This window comes from Lepidochelys kempii, chromosome 13 (assembly GCF_965140285.1).
Source record: "Lepidochelys kempii isolate rLepKem1 chromosome 13, rLepKem1.hap1, whole genome shotgun sequence".
NCBI lineage: Eukaryota > Metazoa > Chordata > Testudines > Cheloniidae > Lepidochelys > Lepidochelys kempii.
In genome coordinates this window covers 3838777-3850988 of record NC_136392.1, presented here as the reverse complement: position 1 = coordinate 3850988, position 12212 = coordinate 3838777, and the positions used below count along the sequence as shown (strand labels likewise).

Here is a 12212-nt window from a genome sequence, read left to right as displayed (position 1 = left end):
CCCCCTTGAGGCATGGAGAGGTTAAGTACCTGCTAATGTGTAATGCAAGTGCAGTAACCATGCTAAACACCTACAGGAATCAAGGGATTAACCTGAGGTCACCCACCCGGATCAAACAGCTCAGTTTCTGGTTGTACTAGAATAACTTCTGTATCACATACCTAGAAAGGGAAAGATTGTATAGATTGTGTATAAGACCTTAGGAACAGTGACAGCACCCTCCAGAAGCTGGGGTCCTGTGAAAGCCTTACCCCTTATGTCTACTCAAATGAGGAGGAGAAAAAAAATTCTGTTTATTTCAGTGAAATATGCACACAAACATTGCAGGAAATGCCTTCTACTCTTACAGACAGGTTTCAGAGTAGCAGCCGTGTTAGTCTGTATTCGCAAAAAGAAAAGGAGGACTTGTGGCACCTTAGAGACTAACCAATTTATTTGCGCATAAGCTTTCGCAAGCTACAGCTCACTTAATCGGATGCATTCAGTTGAAAATACAGTGGGGAGATTTATATACATAGAGAACATGAAACAACGGGTGTTTACCATACACGCTGTAAAGAGAGTGATCACTTAAGGTGAGCTATTACCAGCAGGAGAGTGGGGGGCGAGAAAACCTTTTGTAGTGATAATCAAGGTGGGCTATTTCCAGCAGTTGGAACATTCAAAACATTCAAAAACCAGTTGGAGAAGACTTCAATCTCTCTGGTCACTCAATTACAGACCTAAAAGTTGCAATTCTTCAACAAAAAAACTTCAAAAACAGACTCCAACAAGAGACTGCTGAATTGGAATTCATTTGCAAACTGGATACAATTAACTTAGACTTGAATAGAGACTGGGAGTGGATGGGTTATTACACAAAGTAAAACTATTTCCCCATGTTTATTCCCCCGCTCCACCCCCCACTGTTCCTCAGATGTTCTTGTCAACTTCTGGAAATGGCCCACCTTGATTATCACTACAAAAGGTTATCCCTCAACCCCCCCCCCCCCCCCCCCCGCTGGTAATAGCCTTACCTTAAGTGATCACTCTCTTTACAGTGTGTATGGTAACACCCATTGTTTCATGTTCTCTATGTATATAAATCTCCTCACTGTATTTTCCACTGAATGCATCCAATGAAGTGAGCTGTAGCTCAACAAAAGCTTATGCTCAAATAAATGTGTTAGTCTCTAAGGTGCCACAAGTCCTCCTTTTCTTTTTACTCTTACACAGAAAGTCCGTGTGCACGGAGTAAGGAGCAACAGCTAGGACAGTGAGTAAAACAAAAAAACTTCAAATCCAGACTCCAGCGAGAAACTGCTGAATTGGAATTCATTTGCAAATTGGATACTATTAATTTAGGCTTAAATAGAGACTGGAGTGGCTAAGTCATTATGCAAGGTAGCCTATTTCCTCTTGTTTTTTTCCTACCCCCCCCCCCCCCCCCCAGATGTTCTGGTTTAACTTGAATTTAAACTTGGAGAGTGGTCAGTTTGGATAAGCTATTACCAGCAGGAGAAAAGGAGTACTTGTGGCACCTTAGAGACTAACCAATTTATTAGAGCATAAGCTTTCGTGAGCTACAGCTCACTTCCTCAGATGCATATCATGGAAACTGCAGCAGGCTTTATATATATACACAGGAGAATATGAAACAATACTCCTCCCACCCCACTGTCCTGCTGGTAATAGCTTATCTAAAGTGATCATCAGGTGGGCCATTTCCAGCACAAATCCAGGTTTTTCTCACCCTCCACCCCCCACACAAATTCACTCTCCTGCTGGTGATAGCCCATCCAAAGTGACAACTCTTTACACAATGTGCATGACAATCAAGTTGGGCTATTTCCTGCACAAATCCAGGTTTTCTCACATCCCCCCCACCCCCATACACACACAAACTCACTCTCCTGCTGGTAATAGCTCATCCAAACTGACCACTCTTCAAGTTTAAATCCAAGTTAAACCAGAACATCTGGGGGGGGGGGGGTAGGGAAAAAACAAGAGGAAACAGGCTACCTTGCATAATGATGATCACTGATCACTTTAGATAAGCTATTACCAGCAGGACAGTGGGGTGGGAGTAGGTATTGTTTCATATTCTCTGTGTATATATAAAGCCTGCTGCAGTTTCCATGATATGCATCTGAGGAAGTGAGCTGTAGCTCACGAAAGCTTATGCTCTAATAAATTGGTTCGTCTCTAAGGGTGCCACAAGTACTCCTTTTCTTTTTGCGAATACAGACTAATACGGCTGTTACTCTGATACCAGCAGGAGAGGTGAGTTTGTGTGTGTATGGGGGGGATGTGAGAAAACCTGGATTTGTGCTGGAAATGGCCCACCTTAATTATCATGCACATTGTAGGGAGAATGGTCACTTTGGATGAGCTATTACTAGCAGGATAGTGAGTTTGTGTGTGTGTGGTTTTTGGGAGGGGGTGAGAGAACCTGGATTTGTGCAGGAAATGGCCCAACTTGATTATCATGCACATTGTGTAGAGAGTTGTCACTTTTTGGATGGGCTATTACCAGCAGGAGAGTGAGTTTGGGGGGGGGGGGGGGTGGAGGGTGAGAAAACCTGGATTTGTGCTGGAAATGGCCCAACCTGATGATCACTTTAGATAAGCTATTACCAGCAGGACAGTGGGGTGGGAAAAGGTATTGTTTCATATTCTCTGTGTGTATATAAAAGTCTGCTGCAGTTTCCACGGTATGCATCCGATGAAGTGAGCTGTAGCTCACGAAAGCTCATGCTCAAATAAATTGGTTAGTCTCTAAGGTGCCACAAGTACTCCTTTTCTTTTTGCGAATACAGACTAACACGGCTGTTACTCTGAAACCTGTCATGTGGGACAGACAGCTCTGGGGTACTCAGCCAGGCTGGTAAAACCAGTAGGAAGGTCACCTTCACGGGTTCCAGCTGGCTTCAGCAGCAGAACAGCAGGAACACTTTCCCCCACAAAACCCTAAATATTGGTTAAATATAAAATCTGCTGAGTGGCAGATCTGCAATATCTGTAGCATAAGTGTAGAGACATGAGCCCCCTTGGACCTTGAGAAGCCAGAAGGGGCCAGTATGGGCAAGCTCTGGCTGGCAGCATTGCGTGGTGTCTAAGCTAGGACATGAACTTTAGTTAAATTACAGTCTGAAGTCTCTTGCCATTTAACTCTTCAAACAGAAATGAGAGGCCTGTTCTGAATGGCACATACAGCAATTCAAGATACAAGGTTCATAAGGGTCAAAGTTACACTTGCTGTGGGAAGTGATTTGTGGTTAAATGCTCAACTGCTGGGGCATTAATGCTGACCTCAGGCACTGATTTAAGTTCATTTAAAGCTTCTCAGGCAGTTTCAGACTTAAGAGTTGGGAATGTTTCATTGTTGCTGAGCTTTAGCGTAAGGGACCTATTGTGGATTTGAAGGTGTGAATGCTGTTTAAAAAGCCATGCATGTAAGAGCACTGCTGCACAGTGAAGGAACCAGAGAAATACTTCCCCATCATGCAAAAGAATCGCCAAGTCTACAATGAACATATGGCCGGCACTCAGCTCAGCTACTGGGGACAAGCAAAGCATAGCCACGATGGCACATTCAGTTTAGTTATATGAGTGGTAACCACTTCCACTGTGGCTGGGTCACTAAAGGAAACATTTGGTGAAGACTAATTGCTGGCTCCATCCATGGATAGGGAAGGGGAGAATCTGAACAGGCAGCTAGAGTTTTAAGTAAACCGCTGCAGGGTAGGACTGTCCTCTCTGTTTATTATTCCTGCATTTACTATTCTGCAGATATGTGCAGAATGGATTTTCCCCAGAGGGCACTGGCTTGTTACGTAACTCAGCAGCATCATGTTAGTAGAGCATGAGTGATCACAGATGGCAACAGCAGAGGCAAAAACATGGACCACGCGGGAGATGCATGATGCCAGGCGCTTTAAAAATAGCGTATCCCCAACCCCCACAGGAGGAAAACATCCACCTCTTCCCTTAAAACCAAAAGGTGAAGTATGCTATTCTAGTAGCATCTAGTCAGAACAGGTAAGGATCAGTTATCACTAAAGTCCATTTCAAGGTTCACAATTCTGCTCATTCATTCTTAACTCCCTACCTCAACCTCATCAGGAACCTGCATTATACACAGCCAATGATCCACCATCCTGTGCACTAATGCAGCCCCACCATTCAGTCACTCACTGTGATGTACCTTTTATCACATACATGGCATTAGAGGGAGAGTATCTAGAACAAAGTCTCAACTAAGGGTGTCTTTGCTTTCCTGGGTTAAGTCAGATTCTTACAAAAAAATAAAAATCTTAATTCAATCACAGCAGCTCTTCAGCTGAGAAAACCAGCTGCTGATTGACACTGGTAAGAAATGCCCCAAATAACGTACTTGTCTGGGCACATTCCAAACTGGTGTCTAGAGAAAGGGGAGGGAGAGCACATCTTTATTACATAATCTTCAGGTCAAGGCAAATGCTCACATTCATGGTCAAGGCAAATCAACAGCAGCGAGGAAATTAGGAGCCAGGGCTGCCAAAGTGCCCTTAACTCATCCTGTTGTACATGCATATTACTGCAGAGGCATGTCTCTAGTCTACGGGTTGATCTTAACATATGTTGCACAACTTCACCGTGAAGGAGGAAAATAGTGACGTGCCAAGGCAGCTCCAATTTGTAATTTCCTTTAATATTTAATTTGAGTATGAGCTCCTCAGTCTCCTGACCACAGCAAGCAGAACAGGTGGCTAAGTTCCAGTTTAGTCATTTTTCCACTAATGAAGTGTCACAGATCACATTCCTGATCAGCATTATACAGAGAACACTGCAGGAGCTTTTGAAAGACCAAGATTCTCCAAAGGCCAGTTTTACTTTCATCTCCCAGATCTGCAATTTTCCAGTTTCATCCCAGTTCTTTGGCTTGGGGAAGTCCCTAGTAACTTTTGTTTCTAAGTGGCTTTGCCACAAATAAATACTTCCCAGGTACTGAGGACACCACCTCAATGTAACCCCATTCCCTAGTTCTACAGCTCTGACAGACAAGGCTTTTGGCTACTGGAGTCCTTTAGGTTCTGAATACAGCAGTGGCAAGGGCAAACTATGAGAGCTTTGCTTCCTCCTTGAATTTTGGAGTTCCTAGGTGTGGTTTAGGTAACTGAGCTTAGAAGGAAAGAGGTTCCATTTAAATGAGCTGGGAGCAATCTGTTAAAATACAACAATTCTGTAAACGTTCTGCCTGTGAAGGCTTATATCGCCCAACTGTGCCAAATACAGGAACATGTGTCTGGCATTGCACGAGTATATTTCATGCTATAAGGAATTCCCTTATTTAGTACTGGGAAGTAAAACTGAAACACGACCAATTACATTCCTTCTAGATGAAGCAGGATTGTGCATGCTGAAAACTCACCTGCCACTTTACCCAGTATATGCCTAAGCAGTGTGCACAGCTGTTTTAGCTCTTCAAATTCAATAAGGGTGTTATCAGTCCAGTACATTATATTGGGGTGGGAAGGGGTATGCAGAGCCCAGGAGATCGGATGTCCAATGTTCCAGCTTCAGGATTGCCTAAACTAGGCTCAGCCTGATTCAAACCATTAAGTAGAGGAGGTCCTTTGATATGGAAAGGATGAAGTAGCTGAGCAAAACTGTATTGCATCCAAAAGATAGCTAGTGAGTGGAATATGGCACCTTATCATGGGAAGGCCTCTGAGCATAGTGATGAGCTTCATTTGTGTACAAACAGAAGAAAATTGCTATATTACATGCAAAACCCACAATTAAGAGAACAGTAAGGCTGCAAAGGGACGCACTCTAGTTATCGACAAGGCAGCCAATGAAGCCTTCTGCCCCCTCATGTGTACACATGATACAAGGATCACGTTAGCATACTATTCTTTCTCTGCAGGATCCCTCCCTCTAGTTGGTTAGTGCGCAGAGAATGAGCCAGCAGGAAAGTTTTTGTCCTAATTGTTTGAGTGGTCCCTTGCCTCACAACATCACTCACCTGAGCAGAGTAAGGTCTCCAGGCAGGGATGAGTTGCCTAGAGACCTTACTCTGCTCAGGTGACTGATGGTGTGGGGACGAGCACACAAAAGTAAGATCTCATAGATTTTGGTTTGTTTCTCATCACAGTGGTTCTAGTAACCTTAACTATAGAATACACTAGCCAGCTCGGTCAGTGAGTGAGTGAGGTAGGGGTCCTCTTGTGTTAGATACTGTTTCCAATATAGGGTTTGGAGAATATTAGACAGGGATGCTGCTAGTTCTGTTTTCCATCTTCTTTTATGATTTTATTTAAATAAAGGTGGATGAAAGCCTCAGGAAGTAGTCCTTACATGAGTCAGTGGATAAATAGCTAAGAATATAAAAGGCTCCACTGTGCCATTACACAGTACAGCCAATAAGTGGGATGGTGCAATAGGTGAAGAAAAGAGTTGCAGAAAAACTGCAGAACACTTACCCAATTGCAAAATGCACTAATGCTTTGCCCTGAATTTAAGCAGCACATGTAACCTGGTCCATTCTGGTTTCAAGCTCAAAGGCATCAGGTCGATCCTGTGGGTTAGCAGCTAACATGTCTTTCAAGAGTTGCTTGATCCCCTCAGACATGGAAGTCCTGCGTTTCTGGGGGATATGCAACTCCATCTTTGGGTTTTCTAGCAGTGCTTCCCCAACGGGCACAATCTCTGTGCCCTGCTTGATGTAGGTCCCCAGTAGCTCCTTCTTGGTCTCTGCGTCGATGAAAGTTATCCTCTCAATCATGGCCCAGATGATGATGCCCAGGGCAAAGATGTCTGCCTTGGCAGTGTAGTGTCCCTCCCAGACCTCAGGGGCCATGTAGAAGTCAGAGCCGCAGGCTGAAGACAGCCAGTACTTGTTCACATTCACATTTTTGTTATCATTCCCACCTTCCTTGCCCCGAGCCGTCAGCCCAGCACAGACCTTGCTGAGTCCGAAGTCTGCCACCTTGAGAACCGGGGTGCCAGACTTCTCGGTGATCAAGATGTTGTCTGGCTTCAGGTCCCTGTGCACAATATGGTTCTTGTGCAGGAAGGCAATTGCGCTGGTTAGCTGTAGCATGAAACTCTTGTTAGTGGCCGGGTCTGGTCGCCGCGAGAGCACGTACTGATTCAGATCTCCCCCTTCGCAGAACTCCATGACGAACCAGAGATAACAGGGCTCCTCGGCATAGCCCAAGATCCTCTCACCTTACAAAAAAGAAAGAAAGACAGAGGCATGGTAATGGCAGACACAGCAAGAGGTTAGCCATGGTAAGACAGTTCTGTTTTAAATGCAGCGGAAAGTCCTGAGGAGTCTAGCCAGAGCTGCCCTCACGAGAACATGCTGGTGATCACTGCTGCTAAGTGTGTCATTTGTAAGTTATGCAGAAGGCTGCAGACTGGCTGACTGACACCCTCATCTCTACAGTTTAACTGCTTTGGGGCCCTGTGGAATGAGGGGGCTATAGAATATTTTTCACTTCCTATCACAGTCACAACCATACCCTAGACACCAGCTTAAAGGACGGTTTGCTTAAAAGTTGTTCTACAAATGGCACTGAGAGGAGGTAAACATGAACCCACCCTCTTTAGTTTCTACAGAGCTCAGATTGCAAGTGAACAGTTTTACTATCAATCCTGCACACTCCACCTGGAATCTGAAAACCAAGCTATGTTTTTCAGTTTCTGCATTTACCACCAGTGAGATTCTGCAGTTAGAATTCTCAGCCTTGCTAATGATGTAGGAATCAGAAGAGAATCGAGCTTGCTCTCCTATAGTGTTTCCTCCGCTGTGGTGACGGGAGCCACTAAGGGCTGGCCTACTCTAAGTTTTACTGGCATAATTCCATTGGTAAGTATCAGAGGGGTAGCTGCATTAGTCTGTATCCACAAAAACAAAAAGGAGTCTGTTGGCACCTTAAAGACTAACAGATTTATTTGGGCACAGGCTTTTGTGGGTAAAAACCCAATTCTTCAGATCCCTTTTTTACCCATGAAAGCTTATGCCCAAATAAATCTGTTAAGTCTTTAAGGTGCCACTGGACTCCTCATTGTTTCTATTGGTAAGGGGTATGATTTTTTGCTAATATAGGTGTATATTGGTAAAAGCCCTTGTGTAGATATAGTTATACGAGTACAAAGACTACTGATTACCACTGGAGCTTATTTGGGATGATATCTGTGCCTACAGCCATATTCCCAGCAGGGAGGGGAGGAATCTTGAACTGTTCACCTCCTAGCAAACAGCACTTCCTGAATGTAGCGAACTAACATGATGCAGGAGAGAAGATGGAAGTTGACCTTGGTTATACAGGCAGAACCTGTTAGTGCAACTGGAGTATTTCCTCATAAGATGTTGAGAATTAAATTTCATCATAAACCCAGAGTACTCAACTCAATTTCCTCTACTTTTTCTATCAAAACATATGGGCAGAGCTGAAGAGTTAAAATGTGTTAAATGACTCCACCCTCCAGCAAATAAACGTTTTAGCACAGACTCTAGAGACCGCATGGGAAAGAAACCAGGATTTCCAATGGCTGATAAAGCCAAAGAACACCAAACAGGCCAAGTCATCAGCTCTTTAATGTCAGTCTCTGTAATGGTCAGTGATTGGTATGGGTAGGTGGAGAGAAATACTGGTTATTTGCATAAACAGTCTGTAACCATGACTACTGCCATGGAAATTAGAAAAGAAGGATCCGGCTGTACCTCCCTGTCCTACGTGAATGATGAAAGTTAGATCAGAGGGAGGAGTGGGAGGGAGACCCTTTAAACCAGCAGTTCTCAACAAGGGGCCCAAGGCCCCCTTGGGGGCTGCAAGCAGGTTTCAGGGGGTCCACCAAACAGGGCCACCAACAGACTCACTGGAGCACAGGGCAGAAAGCTGAAGCCCTATCACCTGGGGCTGAAGCCTGAGTAATTTAGTTTTGTGGGACCACCTGTGGTATGGGGCCCTGGGCAATTGCCCTGCCTCCTCCTCCCTACCCCCCAATGCTGGCCCTGGCTTTTATATGCAGACAAACAGTTATGGCACAGGCAGGCTGTGGAGTTTTTATAGCATGGGGGTGGCGTGGGTGGGGAGGCTTAGAAAGAGAAAGGTTGAGAACCCCTGCTTTAAACAAGCCATCAGGAGGTGGTGTGCTGGTGGCATTTGCTGGGCAGGCCAAACCAAGGCTCCCGAATAAGAGTACTGTAAAGAGGGAATCCCTCCAAGTTAGAGTCTCGGTGACAAACAGTCTATTTTGGGGAAGGAAGGGTTATTTGTTTCTGGAGATGAAAACTCAGAACAGGAAAACAGCAGCCACTGTCTGAGCCGCCCTTGGTGGGAGAGTGGGAAAAGGACATGACAGAATGGAAAACCAAAGACAGAGCTACTGGTCTTGGGAACAAAAACGTTTGCAGTCAGTCAAAACAGTTACGAGTACTTATAATTTATAACTTTAACTCAACTTAATTAAAAAAAACACACAACACCTCATTAAGACACAAGAGTTTGTGTATACCCTTCAGTCAGTGCTGCTCCAGCCCCCTGCAGGAAGATTTTGGGTTGGATGGCTATTCCTGGCAAGGAATTACTCTATTTTGGTAGGTTTCAGAGTAGCAGCCGTGTTAGTCTGTATTTGCAAAAAAAAAAAAAAAAGGAGGACTTGTGGCACCTTAGAGACTAACCAATTTATTTGAGCATAATTTTCTTTTTACTGTTTGGGTAATAACTCTGAACAGCTGTTCTTTGTGTTGTGTATTCTATGCCTGAGGATGTATGGACTCTGCTTATAACAGTAATGGCACACCCCTCGTGTGCATATCATACAAAAGTAGGAGTGCAGCCAGTACCAAGGTATAGGGCACATGTGGGAATGCAAAAGCATTCAGATTCTAGTGGTGTTGATGGGCACCTTTCTACAAGTGTGACCTGTGTAGTGGCGGCCAAGCTCAGTAACAGAGCCAGTCAGTTTCCAACAAGCTGAAATATTGGCTTAGCAATGAAGAAAAAGCCTTCAGTTTTTAAGAGCAAAGAGAGGATTGTTGAGTTTTGAAGCACATCCTCGGCCACTGGACTTCCACAAGCCAAGCCCTCTCGTGTCCAGATAGCTGCATCCACAGTAGTAGGCCAAGTACAGTGCTAGTAACTGGGAGTGGGACACTGACCTACCAGGTCTATTCCAGGAGCAATATTTATTCACTTTTTCTATAACCCAGAAAATTATTTTAAATTTGTTAAATCACCTTTCTGTCGTCGAAATAAAGAGCCTCCAGTTAAAGATCTGACAAAGTAGTAGCTAAAATGGAATTTCCGAAAGTGAAATTAAGTGACCAAGAATAATGAAAAGTTTAGACAATAGGCATGATGAGAGCTGGGAAAAGGCTGCTCCAAGCCACCTTTCTGCTCCCCTGATCCTGGGCCAGATGGGGACCAAAATGGCCTTCAGCGTAATTTAGGAGAGTCCTTAGGATGCTTTGGATTATGCTGGTTGCAGTGATCCCATAGGCTCTCCTCAGCCCTCCCCTCTGGCATGTCCCCTTACCCACACACCAGGGAGTGAGTGGCATAGAACTGGCAATGGGAACTACCTCTCCTACATCAGGGCCAATCCTCTACTGATCCTTCAGGGCTGCTTTCAAGCAGTTTTGTGCTATTGAGTCAGTGCAAGTCAGCTGGAACCAAAACAGAGAATCTGGCCCCATAGACACAAAGGTACAACTAATGTTACACTCAGGTTGCACGTGCACATTCACACCACTGTGACAGTGAGTCTGAAGACTGCAGGTAGCTGAGTTTTGAAGAGGGTGCTGATTGTTACATGGGGGGTGGGGTGGGGTATTAGCCCTCATGTGGTGAGGACCAGGTTAGGGTTTGTGTGGCAGAGCTACACAATTGGGACCATAAACTACACCGAGACTATTAATAGGAATCCTATACACACAGGATAGAACATGGCTTTTGGGTAGGAATTTGGCATTTTAAATTCTGCTAATGATCTAGCCTCCTACTCTGACTTATGCGGGAATGCTACACACAAACAGCAGAAAGAGCAGGCACCTTGCAGTAGGTGTAGTGGGAAAAGCAACATGGGACACTAGTCTCCCTTCTATTCCTGCATTTGCCTTCTTCCTCCTCTAGCCTTGATCCTCCCCTTTATTTGCACTCTATGGCTTTTTTTGGGTGATTTGTTGGCCACTCCCCTCTCCCCCCCTCAATTGTTGGGGTCCTTCCCTGATTTTTGTCTCTGAAGGGTGCATGGAAGGACTGAGTTCTAGTTAGTTTTCCTCAGCAGGTTTTGAACTTTGCATAGAGAAAATTACTGGGAACAGTCTTCTTCTGTCTCTAGGTTTTTACACACAGAGCAGGCAGCAGAGGGAGACTAAGAGAAAAGACAATTGATAGACAAGTTCTGATGTAAGAGTGTTGACAAAGTCCCACTGAATTCAGTGACATTGCACTCCATTCTAGGTGGTGTAGGATGGATAAGGTACACTAACCCCTCCATTACCGCAGTGACATTTCCCTGAAACACCTTTTGGAACCTCAACATTTCAAAGTGACTTCATTCAGTCAAATCACTGAGCAAATTTAACAGCTAATCGAACTGGTGTCCCTTTCTCCATTGTTGCAATTAGATGTAATCTTAAAAGACACTCATTAGCTCACGATACCAGCTGTTAAGAGTCACATGGCAAACAGAAGATATGGCCAGCACACTGCACTGAAGAGAGATGGCCACAGACACTGTGTGAGCTGGTGGTATTTGCACTGCTGTGTTGTAACTAGGGTGCAGGCTGTATATCATGGACACCATAGAAGTGTCTAGAGAACTACAGCACGGAGGCCAGGCAGCTGCGCAGCCAGTTTGTAGCATCTTAGCCGACATGCTAGCGAGCACTGCCCTATCTAGGTTCAGTCACTCTCTAATAAGAGAGTTATGTACATTGACACCATTGGCTAGAACAGCCGACAGGGCACGTGGTCAAACATGAGCCCTGAACATGTGTATGTATGAAGGCTGTGGCTTTGCACATTGCCGACATGCGTACTTCCCTCTCAATGGTCCTTCAATTGAGACTAATGGAACTCCAAGCCCGGTGCTCAGCTTCAGCTGTATTTTGCTTTAACCGGAGATGCCGAATAATGAATTTCAGATCATAAATGACATTCACTCTGCTAAAGAATTTGAACCCTACAGTCTAGTGGTCTGTTACTTGAGACTCATCCAAAATGAGACGCACG

The 12212-nt window shown here is 44.7% G+C and overlaps 1 protein-coding gene across 1 annotated transcript in view; it reads right to left on the bottom strand.

Moving 5' to 3' along the window:
- The window catches only part of STK35 (serine/threonine kinase 35), a 38509-nt gene that overhangs the window by 16961 nt on the left and 9336 nt on the right, over positions 1–12212 (bottom strand). The window contains exon 2 of the mRNA XM_073308864.2: positions 6447–7194. Coding sequence (XP_073164965.1) covers positions 6482–7194 — 713 coding nt within the window. The 3' untranslated portion in view covers positions 6447–6481. The remainder of the gene's footprint in view (positions 1–6446; positions 7195–12212) is intronic.